Source organism: Cyprinus carpio, chromosome A19 (assembly GCF_018340385.1).
Source record: "Cyprinus carpio isolate SPL01 chromosome A19, ASM1834038v1, whole genome shotgun sequence".
In the NCBI taxonomy this organism is placed as follows: Eukaryota; Metazoa; Chordata; class Actinopteri; order Cypriniformes; family Cyprinidae; genus Cyprinus; species Cyprinus carpio.
Window position 1 is genome coordinate 24,016,391 of NC_056590.1, and position 23,169 is coordinate 24,039,559.

Below are 23,169 nucleotides of genomic sequence, written 5' to 3' on the forward strand. Positions count from 1 at the left end.
ATGTTGTTGGTGTTTTTTTTTGTTTGTTTGTTTGGGGTTTTTTTTTGCCTTCATTTGATTTGTATACAAATTAATACATTAAGTTGTTTTTATGAATTCAATTCATTAGATATGTTTTTGATTAAACCATTAAAATTGAATACAGAAAAATGTAAATAGAAAGCACAGAATTTGGGCCCTAATAATGTAATTTTTTTGTAACACTTAAACAAGTTTGATGATTTTAATTAATTAGATATGCTTTTTGATTAAAAAGTAATATAACCATCCAGGAAAAAAAGGGATTTTGGAACTTAACTTGTGAACAATTAAAACGGATTTCATAGGACCCTACAAATGAAAGTATCATGCATCTGAAGCTATATTTTAAAGAGGTCATATGACGTTGCCAAAAAACAAAACAAAAAAAACATTATTTTGTGCAATTGGTGTAATGCAATGTGTTAATGCGATTTAAGGTTCAAAAAACACATTATTTTCCATATAATGCACATTATTGTTTCTCCTCTATGTCCCACCTTTCTGTAACGCATAGATTTTTACAAATCTCATCATTCTAAAAAAGTGAGGTGTGCTCTGATTGGCCAGCTACAAGCTATACACATAGTGTTCCTTTGGCTTAGTGGTAGAGCATTGTGTTAGCAGTGTGCAGGGGCGTCGGACTGGGGGGGTAAAGGGTACCGAGTACCCAGGGCCCGAGGCAGGGGGGGGGCCCTTAGAAGTCAGTTTTCTATACATACATATACATGCACTAACATTTGTATAGCGTTTATATACAAATAAAAAAGTTCCTGTGCAAAACTAAACTTGTAGTTAGGCACTGGTTTGGTATAAAACAAAAAGTCATTTACATGCTGTGCAGGGCCCCACCACCCCTCTCGAATCAATGCAAATGGTACGACCCTGCTGCGGGCCGGACCTGCGCTGAATCAGTTAATGAGACAGGACCTGGAGTTAGCCGTGAACTAGGAAGACAGGGGAAGAGAGGAAAATCAGGGGCTCAAAAACGAAAAAAAAAAGAAAATTAAAGAGAGAAAGGCAATTGAGGGCAAGCAGTTGCTCAACCAGTTTTTTGAAAAGAAAGGTGAGCTCCAAATGCATCATCGAGCATTGACATTGTTTTAACATAAATATCTACTCCAGGCAGAATAGCATACATTTATGTTCGTACTCTATTTGAATAATATACCAATACTTTATAGTATCACACCCTACATAGCGAGCAAACAATATTTCTGGGTAAATAACAGGTAGTGAGAAGCAGACGGAGGCGGAGCTGGGAGCTCAACACACTGCCACTCCAGGCAGCTGCGCAGCATCTCCTCTTCTGCTGCAGTTCTCCCCAGAGTCAGAAGTTTACATGAAAACACTGTATATTTCCCTCCATTGTCAAAATCTAACATCCGCGAAAACACAGATCGTTAGTGCCTATTTTACCGCATTGTTATGCAAATTAGCTCGCGCACGCTCTTACATTAAGTACAGGATTTTCTCAGTTTAATGCACATCTTAATGATTGAAAATGACTTATTTTAAAACGTAATTCAAAGACTGAATGTCTAGTTTGGCTGTTAGTGTACCCTGTGGTTCTATAGTCTGCATTTATTTTAAACAGACAAATAATCAGCAATTAACTTGTACTTAGCCTACACTTTAAAACAGGTATTGTGACAATAAAGGATATTTTAGCAACCATTTTGAAGCCATATATTTCATTTTCAGACCCTGCAGCAGCAGGCCCATCATCATGGCCAGGTGAAAGCAGTGACAGTGAGGTGGATGTGACAGTGAGACAAGGTGAGCTTTTAGCGGAATTGCCTGTTTTAAACACTTAGTAATTAGTAATTAAGTGTTAAAGAGGAAATAAGCAAAAATGTGTACACTGTTATTGTACACATTTAAACTTTAAAGGGATCGTTCACCCAAAAATTAATATTCTGTTATCATTTACTCTCCCTCAAGTTGTTCCAAACCTGTATGATTTCCCTTTCTTCGTGCTAAACACAAAAGAAGATATCTTAAAGAAGGTTGGTAATTAAACAGTTGCTGGTCCCCATTGACTTACCCACAGCCTTGCCATACTCTCTGTAGAAAGTCAGTTGGCCAAAAAAACTGGACTTTAAAGACCTGATCAGCAAATTTGCGCATGCAAAGACCCGTCAATGGGCATTTAGTAAAAACTGACATTATTTAGTTTGTGTTTATTAATGTTCAGACCAAAGTTTTTCTCATTTGGTATGGTCATTGTTCAGAACTGCTTTACAGTATATTTGATTTAGTCCAGGTTTGGACCTGCTAGACCTTTTGTCATCTCAGTAAGTTGTAGTACTTTTGACAATAAAACAAAAATATATTAATCAGAGTGTGGCTTATTTTGTTTACATTTTAAGTGTTTTTATGATAAAAATGCAATACCCCACCCATTGGTATCACTATGGTATTTGGTACGGGGGCCCAGCAAGATGGTTTGTACCCAGGGCCCAAAATCTTGTCATACTACCCACGCAGCGTGAAAGGTTGTGGGTTCAATTCCCAGGGAACACACATAAAAATGTATAGCCTGTAAAACGCGTCATCTAAATGCATAAATGTAAATGTTCATAAACAAATAACTTAAGTAATTTGTGGATTATTGCATTTCAAACGATCCAGTTTGATTTAGTGAACTGGTTTGACTGGTTCACTAAGAAGATCTGGTTAAATAGAAGGATTTGTTTACAATCCGGACATCACTAGACGAGACAAACCCATTACAAACGAGGCATTTGTTGCATACAGTGGGGACATAATTACTGATTATAATGACTTATACTGTCTTTTTATGCCTTGCATTGCGTATCACACTGCGTAAACATAAAACCATGTCTGCATTTGTGATCGGAGAAACGACAAACAACAAGCCTACTCTACTGCTCAAAACTCACATTTGAATCATCATTGGCAAATTATTTAAATATAAAAAATGGACTTACAGGCTGTGAGTCAGAAGTGCAGACTGTCCTTGCAAAATTGGAACTGCCCATCTTTATAAAAACAGCCTTTTGTGCCACAGACACATTGCAGGCTACTGGTTCAGGAAACAGTCCTCATCCTCCATAAAATGCACAGAACACATCTGAATATTTGGGTTGAACTGTTCTGGAACAGTGTTGTAAATACAACTTAACCACTGATTTCTAGTCATGTCCTCTTTTGGAAGGCCAAACAAAGTAGTTTCACTTTCACAAAGAAACACACAGCAACTCCACAACATGGCGGCGACAGCAACAGCGAGAATAAACGTTCCGCCTTCTTTCTTTAATATAAGCTGTGGATTGGAACTAACTTTATTCCTTTTTTAATTCATTTTTTTATATTTAATGCTATCATTTTTTTTGTTTTGTCAAATTGCTTGTGTTTTTCTAATTTTAAACAAAAAGTGTTTTCTTATTGGGTAAATGCTAATGTTTTCTTCATTATACAACATCACTAAGTCGCAACAACACTGATAGACAATCAGATTATGGTGTTGATGGGCGCACAAAAGTGTTTCTGACAAAGGCTTCGTGACAAAATTACTATGTTATGCAAACAAAACCACAGAGGGAGAAGTGGTGGATGTAATGAAGGGAAATTGAATGAAAGCTTTAATGTGAGCCGACCTCATCCTATTACTGTAAGCAGCCCCACCTCTCATTACCGCATCTGCCTGGCAGTGGTAACCAGAACTCTCCGACTGCACTAAGTGCATTGAGTTCTGCCAAATATGCAGACAATGAATAGACTCGAACGCTAAAACCAGCAGAGGTCTATAGCAGGTAAAACAGAAAGGAGTACACAGGGAATAAACTGACCACAAGCGGACCGGGAATGGGCGCTCTGACACAGCGCATTGCCTGGAAACCCACCAGACATTGTCTAGACGACCCTCGACCTAACCTAATTTAGGATAACTGATGGTACCTGATGATCAGGGTCATTAGGGTGGATATAATCTCTGAGCAACACAATCATAAACAAGCCTGCCTCCCCCCCTCTCTTACCAACACCACCTGTGACCCACTGCTTTGTGATTTTGCCTGTCCAATGAATTCTAAATCAATTCATAAAAGTACACTACTGTTTAAAAGTTTGGGTTGGGAAGATTTTTAAATGTATTCAAAAGTAGTCTAATGCTCATGAAGGCTGCTATTTGATCAAAAATATTACATGAAATATATAAAATATTATTACAATTTAGAAGAACTGTTTTCTATTTTAATATATTTAAAAATGTTGTCTTTTCCTGTGATGGCAAAGCTGAATTTTCAGCAGCCATTACTCCAGTCACACGATTCTTCAGAAAACATTCAAATATGCTGATTTGCGCATCATGAAACATAATTTCTTATAATCAATGTTGAAAGCAGTTGTGCTGTATAATATATTTGCAAAATCATTTTTCAGGATTGTTTGGTGAAATTTCAAAAGAAGAACATTCATTTGAAAGATGAATTTGTAACAGTGTAAAAGTCAGTTTACATCAGTTTAATGTGTTAAAATGTTTTTGCAGAATAAAACTACAAATGTATTTAAAAAAAAAAAAAAAAAAGACCCAAGGGATAGTTCACTTAAAAATGCAAATGTTTGTTTGAATTGGTTTGTTAAAGCAAACATTATAAAATGATTCACTAATTTGTTTCTTTGTATGTATTTTGACTCAGTTATTTAAATAAGAGTGCTTTTGTTTTATTATTATTTTTGCATTTTGATTTTTTATTATTGTTGTTTCAAATCTATATGACCTTATTTCTGAAGTGATTTACATTTAATTGCATTTCTTCCCCCCAAAACAATGTGAGTGAATGGTGACTGAGTCTGTCCTTCTGCCTGAAACTACTGTGCATGAATAAGAATAAATGGTGATTAAATTTGTGGTGGACTGTCCCTTTAAGAATGAATATGTTGCATGAAGAATATTTGTTGACTATTAATTTTAATATCTATGGTGGGCAAACCTGCTATAGTGGGTCTATGGCGGTTACAACCCTGGGCCTGAGGTGGTAAAATATGATTTCTTAAAAGCTTAGCTGTAATGAAATGGTAAAAATAAATGATATTTTCTGGCACAAATGGTACTGTTTTCTGAGAAAGAGCCAAACGCCAAAGCTTTATGTGATTTGTCTTGTGTGTGCGAGAGTGTGTGTGTAAGGCATATTGATATATGGATCAGATATAGAATTAATGGCTGTGTGTGTGTGTGTGTGTGTGTGTGTGTGTGTGTGTGTGTGTGTGTGTGTGTGTGTGTGTAACTGCTGTGACACGAAACTGTCAGCCTCAGGCTGCTGTGTCTCATCCACTGTGATGGGATGGTGAGCACTGGACTTCCTGTGTCGAGCCAGCAACACTCTGTTGCTGTGCCGTCACCCGTCCTCCCAGATTAGCTAATCTCATTACTGCTCTTAATGGAGGCAAGCAAGGATGACAAATCAGATTAGGCTATCGATTCACGTCTGCTGTTTTCTGAATGAAGAGGAAAGGAGGGAAAAGCTTTGCTGAGAAAAGAACTTGAGGAGAGACTGTTCTCAGTTCCCAAATGTTCTGGCAGCATTATTATTTTTAATAGACATAAATTACATATTATTTGGCTTGTTGTTACTTTACCTAAAATTGACCCAAACTGAACATTCTGTCTTCATTTACTCATATCATTCCAAACCTGTATGACTTTCATTCTTCTGAGGAGAAAAAATAAGAAGAAAAAAACAAATTTTTTTTTCAACAGTTTTAATCCATGCAATAGTCAAGGGTCCAAATCAACATTAAACCAAAATAAACCCACATTTTTTAAATTTTTTTAAATTTATACAATACTTAGAATTAGATTTTATTTTTATATTTTGTTTTCACTTTAATTATAGTTAAAGTTTTAGTAATTTTATAGTGTTGTCATTTTTATTTGTTTGTTTTTTAAATATGTCTCCACTGAAAAAAATTTGGTGTAGAAACTATTTTCACTCAAAATTTGCTAATAAATTTCACAACTAATTATAAAAAAAAAAAAAAAAAAATTGAACACACTGAATTAAACAAATTCATGAAATTGTATTTCTTACTATTCAAACTCCAATTATCACTGTTGTATTTACAAAATAATTTTTATAGTACATATAGTTTCTATTCCATTTTATTTATTAGTTTTAGTTTATGTTGTTTTAGGTGTTTAGTACTTCTTTAAACTTAATGAAAATGAGAAATTTTGAGAAACTTGATTAATTAAAATAAGTTTGTTTGTTTATTTATTTATTAAATTGTATTTCAGTTATGTTAATTTTTTTATTTCAAGTAACAAAAATATTTTGTAACACTTTATAATAAGATTTCATTTGTTACCATTAGTTTACTACAATCAGACAACATGAACTAACAATGAAAAATACATTTATTAATCTTAATGTTAATACCAACATTCACTAATATATTATTAAAATCAAAAGTTGTTAATATTATATCTGTTAATATTATTTAATGGACCTGAGCTAATATTAACTAACAATGAACAGTTGCATCTTTATTGACTAAAGTTAACATGATTTAAAAAATAGTGTAGCAAATGTCTTGCTCATTGTTAGTTAATGTCAATTAATGCATTAACCAATGAAATATTATTTTAAAATATTACTCATTAATAACCCTGCCTAGAACACCCTAGCAACCCAATAGCAACACCCTGGCACCCTTAAACAGAGTTTAGGTCACTCTGTGCCTCACTCTTACTGCACAGGAACACACACGGATCAAAATATAACAATTCAGTGCTCGTGGCAGGCTGCTGGGTGGCTATGTGTTGGTGAAGGACTTAAGACATACATGTGGCTCCCCAGACTGCTTCTCAGAAGTGTAAAGTGCCTGGCATGTCAAAACAAATATGTTTTTGATGAACTTAATGGGAAGAAGATGCTGAGGTACCTCCTTGTACTCCTGTTCAAACAATGGCTTGCTCATGTGCATTTATGAGAGAAAGAGAGAGAGAGAAGAAATCGGGAGAATTGACAGCCAAGTTGCTTCAGGGCCAGTGGATCTGGTTTCCTTAATGTGGTTTCATGTTCTTTTGCATTTACACATGAAAGGTGAGCAGCTTCTTATTTGCATATATAGTTTTCCAGCCTGTTAGACAAAACAGATTTATTTGTATCCCGTCCTTATTTTCTTAGGAAACAAAGCTGGTACCAAACATATTAAGAACTTATTACAAAGCCAAATGTGATTCATTAAGTGGAGTTGTGTCTATTAACCATTATATTGTCACAATCTCTAGTCTTGTTTAGCCCCGTCTAGCATTTCCGAATGGTTTCCCTGTGTTTGTTCTTCCCATGTCTGATCTTGGATTGTTTATACCGACTCTGATTCTCTGCTGCCTGCCCAGATCTCTGCTTGTTACTGTTTATGATTCTGGATATCCCTGACATACCTGACGCCGTTCCTGATTACTGTCTGTCCGACCATACTCTTAATGAAGTTCTGCAAATGGATCCGAACGTCTCTGACTCTCATCATAACATATATAACAAATCCACTTTTTTGACATAAATAATCTTACTATTAGGGATGCATGTAACAATATAGCATTATAGATTTTTTTACATTTATATAAAATTTGCCGTCATCTAACACTCACTTAAGATTATTTGAAAACACTAACAATTTCATAACACTTTGAATGTATTTTTTTTTTTTTTAGCAAATCTTAAAATGAAAACCATTTTAATACCATAAATAAATAAATTTAAAATGATTGAATTTAGTCTTTAGTCTTTTACTTTAAAAACAAAATAAAATGTGAATATTGGTCATTTATCTTCAATAACATGAAAATAATTATTCTTTTGGATGCTGTTTCTATCTGGCATCTGCAGCTAATTGCTTTTTTCCTTGAGTTGTTTTTAAATGATGATTATATATATATAGTTTTTGCACTTCGTTACATTTTAATGTGCTTAAGCTAAAGTTTGAGAGCAGTGTTTTCATTCATAGCTCTAAAAATCCCCTGACACAACAGCTTCCTGAACCTTGAATATTCCAGCTTCATTTGCATACATTTTGCATCTCTCCTGCCTCCATTGCCTTTTCAGGAGCATGAATCTTTCAGTGCCTCAAATCTCTTCAAAATATGTCATCAGTCTCCAGCCTGTTTATTTGCTCCTTTTAATTACTGGGAATGTAATTAATTATGTAAATATTTCTGTTTTCACAGGATATTGAGTGGTGCACAGGATAAATGCTGGTAGCGAGAGAACTGTTGACATATCTACTCATTAAACAATACAATAAAGACTGCCTCAAGTACTCGTCCCTGCTTGTTTGTTAGCTTGTGTCCGAGATTTAATTGATGTTCCCTGGCACCACTCTCGTTCAGACAGCTATTGCTCAAAGGTTAACAAAAGTTCAGTCTAAACTTCTCAAATTGTTGGAGCTAAAAAAGATAAAAAATCTTCTATATTGGTCCATATGGACTTGCATCAACAAACGCAACCCATCTTCTAAAAGTCTGAGAATGACAAACCTTGGTGTTTATTGGCTTGGGCCTATAACCGCTGAGAGCTATCAATGGTAATCTATTCGACAGTGACTTTTTGAAGAGTGCTTTGGAAAGCTATTATCCTTGATGTGTCAAGATATTGCTTGGTAAAAGAGATGGTGAAAAAGTATATATATATATATATATATATATATATATATATATATATATTGTGGCGGGGGGAGGGAACGACACGACAACCGATGGACGAGAAAATCCCCGAAGGGTGGATTTATGAATAACTTAGTGCTCTGAGTGAAGACAGTGCTCTCCGTAGTGCTCCAACTCCCTCGTGCTCTCTGGGGTCTTGAGTGGTGGATCCCGTGCGGTGCTCTCCTGGTGGGGGCTGACGGTCACACGCTGCTCTCTGTGACAGAGGAGGAAAGAGTTAGGCTCTGTGTCGGGAGACATTGCTCACCATACTGCTTTCCTCCCCGGCTGAAGTAGACGCCTCTTCATGAGCTGCAGGTGCGGCCGCTCAAGCCCGTGACGAGCTAGTGCCGGTGATTCCGCTGTGTTGCCAGGGCGACGCTGACGTTGTTTTTTATTAAATAACAATAAAAATATCAACCATAGTAAACTAATATATATATATATATATATATATATATATATATATATATATATAAAACAGTACTATATGGCAATCGTTTTAGCAATCTTAGGGCTGAAGATTGATGTTGTAGTGATCAACAGATAAGTTATTTGGCCATTTTATTTATTCGGCAATTTTTCAGAGCTCAAAGTGGAATGTTGAAATACAAATAAAAGGAGAACGATGTTTTGATTCGGTGAAGCATCTGTGGCTAACCTTAGCTTTCAGCTAGTATATGGTTGCTGCTGAGAATAATATGTGGAATCACCTTATTTTCCTTCATAAAAGGCTCTTTTTGATATGTCTATGAGGTAAATGAGCCTTTCTTCTGGCACTTTATGTTTCAAGGTTTTATTTTATTAAAACAAACTTTTTGTTATGTGAAGATCACACAGCAACTGTCTTGGAATCCCTTTACATTTTCCTTATCATTTATTTTTGCTACCTTTCAAATGCTTTTAGTGCCAGACCAGACTTTCATCATAGAAATAAGAATTATTGTTAATTAAAAACTGATGAGCTAAAAAAAAGAGTATTTACTGTGTGAGAATAATTTATATAAATCTATAATATATAAATTATGACTACCTCATTTGTCATTTGTTTCCACTTGTTCTTTCTTTGCACGAAGAAAACAAAAACAAATCATGGTTTATGTCTTTCGCTTTACATGGCTTTACAGAACCGATTTTACTGTGTATGATGTTATGAGCTATAGCTGTGCAAAAAAGTGTCAAAAGTTAAATTAAATAAAATTCACGCATTTTAAGAGAAAGAATTTTCGATGTCAGTGAACTAAGGAAAGCAAAAAAATTCCTGAAGCTTTCAGAAGGATGTCCAATTTGCAGACCTAGTAAATATAATAGCAGAATATGGTTAAAATTCAGGAGTAGGTCCATAGAGAATACCTCTACATGCAAGCACCGTGATATAAGCCTGATGTATTTCAACGGTCATGTCCCACATTGTTCTTTTACAAGCACCCAGTCCCACCGAAGAATACAAACTGACTGCCCAGCAATAGCAACAGGCTCCTTTGTGTCTTTCCCTCTAGAGACACCTTTTTCTCAAGTCATTCTTTCCATCTCTCTCCATTTCTTTTGCAGACCTTATTTCATTTATTCCTTGACCTGCATTCCGAAACAGACCCTTCTGCTGGTGTCTCCTGGTAAGAAATGTGTATTAGAGGGATCCAACCACCTTCCTCTTAGATCAAAGGCCATGACTGGCTTCAGATTTGTTCACCGGCGAGGAGAAACCATGTAGGCAGGGGACAATAGGATGCAGCAGACTTCCAAGGGTGTCAGAATCGATTTGCTTGGGAAAGGGCAAGTCGAGGCTGATTTGCACTTGCTGCATATCCAGCAAGACTCATCTGAGATGTAATTTTCTCTCATGGTGAAAACCAAAGATGGGTTCAAACAAAGATCAATCTTTTTGACTGTGGCATGGAGATTCAAAACATACAGTAGTTGTGGGATAAACTCTGTCTAAAAATTACACCTAGAAATATGGCACTTCGGAAGCACTAAAATAAAACACACATGCATGTAAACTCACACGTGTTCAGCGACTGTATAGAAAGAGGGAACCACGGCAACAAGGCAATTTATCTTTTGTGATAAATCCCCTTGTGTATCTCCAGAGATACCCAGCACATGCGGACAAATCAACACATTTTTCACTCTCCTGCTGTCCTTTTTTGTCTTTCCCTTATTTTCTACGCCATTTATTTTCTCCAACTCATCTTTGTGTTTTTTTTTTTTTGTGAGAGAATGTGCATCTTACTAATGAATAAATTCTAGCCTCATTCTGAATTGCTTTATAAATAACTTTTTGAACCATTCTGTGTTGTTCCATTATCTATTGATACTGTACATCAGATCTCTTTCAATTTTAATAGGAAATTTTAATAGGACTAATTTTTTTAGTCAGTGACATGAATAAAGATGACATTAAGTAATAGTACACCCCAAAAAAAAAAATTGCTGATAACTTACATACCCTCAGGTCAAATGTGGAGAAGTTTGGCATAATTTCACTTGTTTACCAATGGATCCTCTGCAGTGAATAGGTGCTGTCAGAATGAGAGTCCAAACAGCTGATAAAAACAAGCAATCAACATGACTTCTTCAACAAATTCATTATTAAGATGCTTTTAACTTCAAACCATCTAAAATATCAGTCCTCTGTCCATAATATTGCTTTCTCCAGTGAAAAAGTTACCTCGTCTGAATCAGAAGAGATATATGTACAGATCAAGCACCATTTACAAGCAAAAACAGTCCAGTTCGAAAAAAATATGTCAGTGGATTTTAAAAGTGAGACGACAACAGTGGATGGACTTTTTCTCTGTAGGAAATGTTATTGAGGATTATTGATGCATATTTTGAACAGAAGTGATTCAAAGTTAAAAATGCCTTAATGAGGTATTTGTTTCTTACATACATGCAGCTTTTCACTTCACAGAAGTTATTTACTGGACTGGAGTAGTGTGGATTACAGTACTTGTGGATTATCGTGATGCTTTCATTAGCTGTTTAGACTCTCATTCTGACGGCACCCATTCACTACATAGGATCCATTGGTGAGCAAGTGATGTAATGCTAAATTTCTCCAAATCTGTTCTGATGAAGAAATAAACTTATCTTAAATGGCTTGAGGGTGTGTAAATTCTCAACAAAATTCTAAACATTTTTGGGTGAACTATTCCTTTAGTGACTTTCAAGAACTTAAACTAGTGAAAAAATTTTTAGCATTGATTTGGTAAATTACAAACAGCAGTGGATTTTTATTGATATCCTATCACTGACACTGTGTGTGCAGATACAAAGAAACCAAAGGCCATGCTTTCCCTGCTTTTTGAATAAAAACCACAAATGTCTCTTGACAACACACTCAAACACACACATATCCCCCAGTGACAGTCTGTGCCCCTGTCCTTCTCCTTAATCCACCGTAACTATGAGAGAAAAGCCTATCTAGGGTGATATTTGAGGAGAGCAATGGTTGTTGGCTAGCTGTAAGTCCTCTTTGGTAAAGGATATAACTGGGATTATATCCGCATCGGGCTGCCTTTGGAACAGGGAGATGGATTCTCCTAGTTTGAGCATCTCCTAATGTGGCCACTGGGATCATGCTAATATTTATGATTACTTAGCTGAGTTTCTTATCTGCAAACTGCCACACTGCTCCCGAAATAATTCAGTTCTACTGCAATATCTCGCAATATATTTTTTCTTTAAAGGAGACAAAATAACACAACATTGGGCCGGTTCGCCAATTCTGTGGGGGTGTTTCCAGGCGAGCGGTGGGGGGGGGGGGGGGGGTCTGATTGAGTGACAGGTGAAGGCTTAATTATCCTGGTTTTGGGGGAAATTTACATATCCATTCACCACATTTTTTTTTTGTCTTAACTTTTACACAAACTATATCATTTATACACTGTATCAATATTTAAATTCATTTAACTAATATAAACTTTTAAATTTAAATGTAATTACTGATGTACTCTTCTTGAACTACACTGAAAACTAAAATACTACAGTTCATTCACTGGCATTCATTTTTACTTCCATCTTTGATGTTATCAATGGCATTGGGAACCAAAATTATATAAACTATATATATATATATATATATATATATATTTATATACAGCTGATGCAGACGGAACTACAACGGTCTTTTGACAGAATTTCCCACAATTTTAATGCCACCAAAACATCTCTACTGAATCTACTGCTTGAAAAAGAGAAATGTGTTTTGATTACAAAACAAATTTCCTAATGGACATTTATTTTTTGTGAGTCAAATACACACTGTACTAGCAGTGCAGTCTGACTCCCGAATGAATGATTTGAGCCTGACCTTTTTAGTAAATCAAAAACATACAGGGTAACCAGTGTAGTTGAATTCCCGAATGAATGACTCTGAGTTGGTTCATTTTAATGAATCAAACAAACAAACAAATACAGTTTACAATGGCAAAACAGTGACACTAATTGGTTGTATATGTATTCCTTAAAAGTATTTAAAAAAAATCATTATTGGAAGCATTGTTCACATAACTCAAAATTATATTTCTGACTCCAATTTAAGGCTGTCCCTGTCAAGTCCCTTGTTCATTTCTTTTGTTTTCATATCCGCACATCCACTTTCACATACAATAAATACAGAATCTGGATGCTTCGGGTCCTGTTGAATCCCAGTGTGCTACAATACATTGACCTTCAAAATGTCTCTTTGGTTCTGCTGGTAATTAGAACAACCACACTCATTAGCGACGGCTGTCAACCTCCTGTGATTTTGTCAGTTTACCCAAGAAGCTTTGCATACCAGTGTGAGCTAACATGGTTATACATGGAGAACATCAAAGTGCTACAGAACATATGGGTTGTGTATGCGAAAACAAAAATTAAATGATTGCCCACAATTCCCTTCTCGGCCTTAGACCCGGCCCTTTTGGTTGCGTCTCATTAAAATGTCAAAGACTCTTTACAATCTCATCTTTACAGCAGGGGGAAAAATGGGTTGAAATGATAGCACTCCCCCGTGTCCATTTAAAAGAGTTTGTAGTATTTCTCCCTGGTGCGGTGTCTCTTACAGTGCCACATTAACACCTTCTCAGCTCACTGATTCCAGAGCTCCTTTTTTGGGAGGGAATAAAACACACTTAGTACAGCACAACTGGGAATAACCCCCCTGATTCTTTCTGGCTGTAAGTGGTGAGTGTGTGTGAGTTTGTCCCCAGAGATTGTCGAGTGATTACACACATATTACAGTGTGCGAGCTCCCATGTCACATTAAAATTGCACTTGCTCCTAATAGTGTTTTTAGCCACCTTCCTTCCATCCCTCCCTCCCTCCCTCCCTTCCTCCCTCTTTCTCTCCCTTCCTTTCTTTTTCTACCCAATGACGGTGAAAATAACCTCTGAACAAAAGGTCAAGTGACTGTTTTTTTTTTTTGCTTCTCTGCACCTTTCATTTTTTTATTTAAGGGCCAGAGCTACAGTATAGAGTGCTTTGAGGTAGCCTAGCATGAAATTGTAATGCTGTGATAAACAATAGGTGCAGGCTTCACCGTTACACAGATGCAGAGTGTGGGTTTTGCGTAGGTGTGGGGCTGTAATGCACATGTGTAATTTCACAAGAACCCAGATTTTCCTGCAACCGTATGTGCAAATGCACACATGAAATTGATTCTGTGCCGAATTAACTGCCATTTTTTTTCCGCATGTTATTTTGAGTAAAAAACAAAAACAAAGAAAGTGATAAAGATATTTTTTAAACATTATTATAATAGCTATGCAAATTAAAAACAACAATGTCTCCCTGTTCAATGTGAACTAATTAATTTTCAAAGTGAGCTGGTGACTTCAGGCGAAATGAGCTACAGGAGACGAGATGCTGGCATGTCCAGGGACGTGACAAAGTTGAGAAAAGTTTCACTTTATGCAAATGTGCAGCGAATACAAATGGGAATGAAGACAGTGGAACATGTCTTGTTGCAGCTTTTATGTATATATGTATAAAATTGACTCATATAGTGATGTGTTTTTGGTGTTAGAAATTTTGTGAGCTTTCACTGTTGTCAGTGTAGCGATTTCCTAAGCACAGCTCACACCGAAATCACTTTCAAACCAAGCAGCTTTCTGTTGGTCAACAATGTTACCAATGGCATTTCTATTGAAATGAATGGATTCTGCATCCGCAGCGGTAAATGCTTCTGCACCTTTAAATATTAACAGGAAAGTGTTCCATCACACTTACTGTAACATAAAAATGCTAAAATATGTTGACTAAATACTTTTTAAAATTAAAAATATAAATTTACGAGTTTCAAGCATTATAATATTGTTTGGTGCTGCAGCAGTTCCCTTATCCAAGACAAATTTCTCTCATGGGAGACAATAAAATTAACCTTAATATTACTATATATAATATATGATATCTTACAATAATATATAATATTTATGTCAATAGAACCATTAAAATTAACTCTTAATACCAGGATATCACAATATTCAGATATCAAATAATTTGAAAGGAATCTTATAGCTGGACCTCTTACAGCTCTCAGACGCCATTGTCCTAGAACCTTAACAGCTCCTTCAGCCTTTTATTTAATAATAATAATAAAAAAAATAATAATAATAATTTTATACATGCAGTGTAATCAGTTGCCGCTTGTAATGTAAGCTGAGGAAAACCAAATTTAATCATTTTCAACACCGCCTCCATTCACCGGGGAGTAATTGTGTGCGGAGGAATTTTATCAGGCGTGATTTTATTGGCCCGCCGTTAATCCCCCTTTTCTGCGAACACATATTCCATTGGACATTCTCACTGTCAATCAGGCTATCTGTGCCCGCCCATCCGTGGGGCCAAATAAGGCACATAGTACCGCTGTGTGTGTCAGTACAGTAGCCCGGACGGCTCCGTGTCGTCTCGTACCGTGGTCATCCCGTCAAGCGTGCTCGGTTGCGACATGACCAGAGCCTCGCAGACCTCGTCATTCAAATATGGAGCAGTTTAAAGCAATCATTTCGGTACTTTGGATATTACTGCTCAACAGAAACGAGGAGTGCAGTGCAGAGGAAGGTATGTGTTTTTTGTATAATTGTTTAGACGCCAGGTGAATTGTTTTCGTACATGGCGTGAAGTGTCTAGTGGAAGTATAACTCTCGCTGCAGGTGTGCTTTAATATTACGGCGCTGTAAAGTTAATAAACAGATACAGAGAGGACCGGATCATTGATGCTTTTGCATTATGAGAAGCTTAGATTAAAACTGAAATCGAAATGTCAGTCGGTGAGCTTTTAAAAACAATCATCTCAAGGAATCCGCTAGGACGCTGTTGACAAGCTGCACCAATGTGTTGGTTGATTAAGGGAAAAATGTTTATAAATAAAAAGTTGAAAAAGATTAATCATGGTTAATTGTATGATCTGTTTTATATTTATACTTTTATGTTTTGAATTGCTTAGTTAAAACAAGCAAATCTCAATAAACTGTAGTTGTGTAGCTATTGTTTCAAAACAAAATTGTCAATATGAACAGTTTTTTAGTATTGTATTATGGAGATTAAAATGACGAGATAAAAAATGATTGAAAATAAAAAAAAGATAATTAGACAATCATCTATGTACATATGTTTTTATGATTTATATATATATTTTTTAAATACAATGTCAATATATTTTTCTGTATTGTGTCATAATCTGTAAATTTTTTTCTCTGTCGTGTCATTTTTCTTTGTCATGTCATTTTAATCTCCTTATTATATTGCTACAAAAGCAGATTTCAATAGATCAGGCTGCTATACTGGATTCACAATGTGCTTTTCTGACTGTGCTGCTCCTGGTGGGATTGTTTGACAGTCATGAAAGCTTCAGCAGTTTTGATGCCAGGCTGTCGCATTAGGCTCAGGTGAGGTCAACTAAGCGTCCTAATGAGTGCCATGGCACAGAGAGGGAAAGAACAAATAATAGCTGTGTCCCTTCAGGCTCTTTGGCTTTGCTGAAGAAGCCCAGCTGAGGCAAGCTGCTCTCTCTCGCTTTTTTCCCCTGGTTGCACTCTCGTACACAATGCTCTCATGTGCACATGGCTGAACTCTGCCAGCACCCATCCGTCCTCTGCTGGAATGCTGGTTGACTGGATTAGAATCGTTGCCTTAATGAATGTTTTGACAGCGATTAATTGCTGTGAAAGCGATGTGTTCTGAAAGCCCTTTTGTGTCATTAAAATGATATGGAGGTTCTCTGATTGAACTGAATATGTTCTTACTGTACGGAAAACCTCTTTGTCCACAATTACATCCCAGTCCTGCTGCGTCGGTTCTCTTTGTATTCAGCCCCACTGTATTCTCTCTGTATTTGGTCACTGACAGGTGGGATTCAGACAGGATGAGAGCTCTTTGTTGGTGCAAATTATACAAAGAGTGTAAAAAAATGCCATAATTTACTTACCCTATTGTAATTTCCAGACTCATAGGCAATGATATAACATAGCATATGTAGGTCATATATTCTATGGTTTTGGGGTCAGCAAGATTAAAAAAAAAAAAAAAAAAAAAAAATAATACTTTTATTCAGCAAGGATGCATTAAAATTATCAAAAGTCATATTAAAGACATTTATAATGTTGCAAAAAATATTCTTTATATTTATATTTATAAATATATATTTATATATTCATATTTTTTTATTTTTAACTTTTTATTCATCAGAATCATGTAAAAAAGTTTTCAATTAAATGTTAAGAAGCACAAATGTTTTCAACATTGATAATAATAAGAAAAGTTTCTTGATCACCAAATTAGCATATTTAAACTGATTTCTGAGGGTTCCTGTGACACTGACACATTTACATTTTAAAGTCTATTATAATAGAAAACAGTTCTTTTATATTGTAATAATATTTCGCAGTATTGTTGTTTTTACAGTTTTTTTTTTATTAAATAAATACAGCTTTGGTGAGGATAAGAGACCTCTTTAAAAAATGGCAATGACAAAATCTGCATAACCATTCTTTCATGCTTGCTCCATCCATCTCTCCTTTCTTTTTCTTTTCCTGTGTTCTTTTCCGTTCCCTAAGCGCAGGTGTCTTTCCTCACATAGTCCGTTGGAGGTGGAGGCCCCTCATTCCTGACCCTTCAGCTTTAACACACCTTGACATCTCATTGTGGGCTTATTTACTGCTTTTTAGTGGGCTTGTGGTCGTTACGGTGGCTCAGCGCTTTCAGGCATGTGCCGGTCGAATCTGCCGTGCTGGTCATGCTGTTCTTGTGCCGTTTAAGTACTCTGTCAGGGTGCAATTCAGACCATATGAGTGCACTTACCTAAGAAAGCTTTATATGACTGTCATCTCTGTGCTGGGTTCCATCAACAGACTCTGCCAAAATCCTCCTGAATGGCATTACGCTCTCTGAGTTGTTGGCAGAAGTGTAAAATCTGGACTTGGGCCCTGGATGTGTTAACAGTGTGGCAATATTCAGCGTCATTTATTGATTCAAACAAACACCAGTTAGCACGGAAATTCATACCAGTGCATTTATTAAAAGCATGATTTTTAGTCCTGGCTAATGGTGAAGGGTTAGACTGTTGGATATCAGTGCTGGCAGTGCCTGTACTTGTTGTTGAATGTGGCAGCTGGACTGTGCGGGCAAGGTTAGAGTGATTTGAGAGTTTGGCAGGCGTAACAGTGACATCCAGGAGTTTATTTAGTGGGCTGTTGTGATGTGTGGACTCACAATGAGCAAGAAAGAAAATGAAACAATGAGGGCTGGAGACAGGAGAAGGAGAAGGCTGTGTCCAAAAGTAGAAAAATGCTGTTTTCATAGGAAGTGATTGGAGGAGGAAAGATCAGTGGTTTCTAAATTTAAAGTTAATGCAACATCTTAGCTCTATTTTAGCAGCCTCACTGCCTTGCCTTCTATGGCAGCATTCTAACTGAAACAGAACCTCTTAAGTGATTGATCTGGAGTGCTCTATATAGTGACTTGTGCGTCATACAAATAGTGTCATGGAAGACTTGACTAAAAATATATTTCAGTGCAAGCGATGTGAGACTGAGAGTAATGAAGCAATACTTTACTTAGCGTGAAATAAATGTTTAAAGTAGTAAAATAGTCTCTTTTAAGTTTTAAATGATTGAGAAGCTGTTTTTTTATTTAGAATTGACTCATGCAATGCAATGCAATGCTGCCCTTAAAGGATTACTCCACCCCAAAATGAAAATTTTGTCATTAAAAACTTACCTCCATGTCGTTCCAAACCCATAAAAGTTTTGTTCGTCTTCGGAACACAATTTAAGATATTTTGGATGAGAAGCAGGAGGCCTGAGTTACACTGTCAAGGTCCAGAAAGGGGGGCAGCTGTGGCCTAATGGTTAGAGAATTGGACTTGTAACCAGAAGGTTGCAGGTTCGAGTCTCGGTGCTGCAGGAGTTGTAGGTGGGAGTGAGTGAGTGAATGAACAGCACTCTCTTCCAACCTCAATACCCATGGCTGAAGTGCCCTTGAGCAAGGCACTGAACCCCCAGTTGCTCCCCGTGCGCTGGATATATAGCTGCCCACTGCTCCGGGTGTGTGTTCATGGTGTGTTCACTTCTCACTGCTGTGTGTGTGCACTTGGATGGGTTAAATGCAGAGCACCAATTTCGAGTATGGGTTACCATACTTGACAAATGTCACGACTTTCACTTTTAAAAGTATGAAAGACATTGTCTGAATAGTCCAGCTGCCATCAGTGGTTCAACCGTAACGTTATAAAGCACCGAGAATACTTTTTGTAAGCTAGATATCACAATTTTTGTAATACGACACAATCACGATTTTGTGATAATCGATATATTGCTCAAAACCAACAAAAGAGCAATAATATACAAGTGCTATATTAGCATATTATTATAGCGTTATATTTCAATTTCACAAAGAAATGTGCAGCATTTTGTCCAAGCAATTAAAATGACACAATTTATAATTTGTCTTATCTCATTTTGTAAAAAAAATAAAATTAAATAATTTTTTTTGAATCAAATCGAATAGTGAAATCAGAATCGTGAATCAAATCGAATCGAATCATGAGTTGAGTGAATCGTTACATCCCTAGTGCGTGATATAGGCATGTGCTATGAGTGACACAGACAGCATACACAAACACGAACATGAGTGCTTAGCCTGCCTGTGATGAGGAGAAAAAGAATATTAGTCGAATTTAAAAAACATTTGCATCTGAATGCAAAAATAATACAATTGAATGTTAGGTGTGCGTCAGGGAGCGTCATCAGTGGAGCATGAGATGCAGTGATGATGTAAGTGACTTTGTAGTTTAATGTTTTGTCAGTCTAGCCCACGAGATGTCTAGCCCAGTTGCTGCGTTATTCATTCAAAATATTTAAGAAATAGAGTAGCTCAATGTGTAGAAGGTCTTGATTAGGTTAAAACCAAAACCAAGCCATTCACACAGAACACATATTCATCGCATTTTCTAGACGGACAAATATGTGACCCTGGACCACAAAACCAGTCTTAAGTCGCTGGGGTATATTTGTAGCAATAGCCAAAAATACATTGTATGGGTCAAAATTATTGATTTTTCTCTTATGGCAAAAATCATTAGGATATTATGTAAAGATCATTTCCATGAAGATATTTTGTCAACTTTCTACTGTAAATATATCAAAACTTAATTTGTGACCATAACAAACCATACATCAATGGAAAGCTTTCAGATTATGTATAAATCTGAAAAATTTACCCTTATGACTGGTTTTGTGGTCCAGGGTCACATATGACTGATGCACTTGCATGTCACACAAAAGATGTATAGAAAGCCATGCAAAGTTAAAACAGTTTAAATGGTTAGAAAACACGTCACAAATTTGTGGAGGTTTATTCCTTTTCACTGCATTTCATATGTTTTTAAAGACAATCTGTGTGATGAGCGATTCAGCTTTTTGTATTAAGCAATGCATAAATACGGGATGCTGTTTTGTTCATAATTATGTATGCAATTTACAAAATTATATTTGATTAGTTAATTTAGACACAATGCACGTTTTTTATAGACAGTAATTTCCTTGCGTTGACAATTTAATGTGCTGCATTATTTTGCTCATTGCACCCTCCTGTGGCTTTGCGAAACAAGCCAAAATTTTAACCTATTTCGTCTGCATATAAAACATTAGCAATTGGTTATTTGTTTAATTTTATGTTGACTGTTAAAACCAAAAAAATAAATTGTTGTTTGTCTCAATACATTGAGTTAAAGGGATACTCCACCCCAAAATGAAAATTTTGTCATTAATCACTTACCCCCATGTCGTTACAAACCCATAAAAGCTCTGTTCGTCTTCGGAACACAATTTAAGATATTTTGGATGAAAACCTAGAGCAGTGGTTTTCAACCTGTGAAAATGTCTAAGTCATAACATAATAACATCATTTCATGTATATAATTAAATAAGCCCGAGTTATTTTCTGTTCATTGCCAGTATATTCTAGGGCTGTGCGATAGAAATTGTCATAAAATCATGATTTGAGCGTGCGCGATTTCTAAATCGCTTTATAGCACGATTTTCCGCGGCCCTGACCTCCCGCAGTATGCCATCCGATCTAATCAGAATGCAACGCGCCTAGCACGAGAACAGAACAGACTGGGCATATGCCTACGTAACTCCAGGTTCACACACACTGTCTGTGATGCGCCTTTTTTCCGAGCCCATGTTAACGGATCAGAGCGTTCACACTGCACGCGGCAAAAGGCTAGAAATAAAAACGTGCGAAAATAATTAATATCTAGCACATGAGCATAGAGAGAGTTGTGAGTGCACAGGACGCAGTTTGAGCGAGAGAAGACACGTTTTAAGTGCGCGCACTTTCTCCGGGCGAGAGCAGCATGTATCTGAGCAAGCACGTCTGGTTTTGTGAAAACCAAAAGAAATCTGCGTGCGTGCGGACAGATTCGCGCTCGTGCATAAATTTTATGTGTTTTCGCATTACATTAATGCGCTCTCGCTGCTGCTTCTGCACCGCATACGCATACTGTATACGCACTGCAAACAGGCCTACGTGTGAACCTGTATAATGTATAACAAATCTATTTCAACACCTGAGGCACCGCTACAATTAATGAGCTCTATGAACAATGTATGGCAAAAAAGAAAAAAAGTCCCTGGACACAGGATTTATTTATTTATATTTATATTTATATATTTTTTTGCTATAAGTCTAGAAATTTTGTTACACCTTTACTATAGTGATTATTTTGACTTATGTCTGTTCTAGAGACGTTACAACTTTTTGCTAAAGCTCTAATTGGTTTTCTTTTGGAAATATGTTTCAAATTCATCCTGAATGCATTTATGACTGTAAAGCATATCTGTGTGTCAAAATTGTGATTAAAATCGAAATCGCAAAATTGATCAAAGAAATGGCGAAAAGGTTTTTTTTGTCCATATCGCACATCCCTAGTTCATTCAATAAATACAGTTAACAATCTAGCTTCTGGGTACTAAGTTATTAACCCAACAATAGCGGGGTCAGTTAATTTTTTTGCAGTGGGCCACGCAAACATATGTGTTTGGTTGTGTGGGCCACGAGTTGAAAAAGGTTGGGAACCACTGACCTAGAGGCCTGTGACTGTCCCATAGACTGCCAAGTAAATAACAGTGTCAAGGTCCATAAAAGGTATGAAAGTCATCAGAATACTACATCTCCCATCAGACGTGCAATCTGGGTTATATGAAGCGACGGGAACACTTTTTGTAAGCGAAGAAAACAAAAATGCTTCCTTTGTCAACGGTCTCCTCTGTGTCTCTCCATATCACCGTATGCTCTTCTGTGTCATCCACGCCACAAGGATGTGATTTGAAATAAAACAGGGCATCCTTGTGGTGCGGATGCTTTAATTTAAAAATACAGTGATTAAATATAAACTTTTTCTATTGCTCTGTTTTAAAAAAGGTTATAAAAAAGTCAATAATTATTAAATAATTTTAATGTTTTTTTTTTGAAATTTACATTTCTGTCATACCATATGAACGTTTCAGAGATTAGGCTAAAATACAAAAATGGTGTTAAAATACAAAATAAAAAATAATTATGGGAAAAGTAGTGTAATTTAAATGCATAATTTAGAATGCATTTTTTCAGCCCCTGGGTTAAGGCCAGTTTTATCCTCTGGTTAAGCAGTGAAACAATGTGGCACTACAATGTCACAATGAGTTGTTTTACAACAGACAATAAATCATAAGCCCCTTTTGGAACCTTTTCATAGTTCCTAGAACTATTGGCAGAAGTACCCGGATGCTCGCTCGTTCGTACTAAGAACGATTTTAGTTCTAGGAACTCCTTTTACGGGAACTAAATTAGCTCCTACTTCAGAGTAGGGTCTAAATCCATGCTGTATGAACTACCAGTGACGTTAGTGTACGTTGACTGGCTGAACGCATGTGGGAAAACGTCACTTCTGAGTTCCTGTTGGCGGTGCGAATGCAACCAGGAAAATGGCCCGGGGGAACTACCTAACTGGCTAG

General features: G+C 36.4%; 1 protein-coding gene across 2 annotated transcripts in view; it reads left to right on the forward strand.

Annotated features, from left to right (window-relative positions):
• Positions 1 to 15,536: 15,536 nt before the first annotated feature.
• Positions 15,537 to 23,169, forward strand: part of LOC109068869 (ephrin type-A receptor 7-like) — a 132,174-nt gene continuing 124,541 nt past the window's right edge. For both annotated transcript variants that reach the window (XM_042777142.1, XM_042777143.1), the window contains exon 1: positions 15,537 to 15,733. In XM_042777142.1, coding sequence (XP_042633076.1) covers positions 15,655 to 15,733 — 79 coding nt within the window. In that variant the 5' untranslated portion in view covers positions 15,537 to 15,654. The remainder of the gene's footprint in view (positions 15,734 to 23,169) is intronic.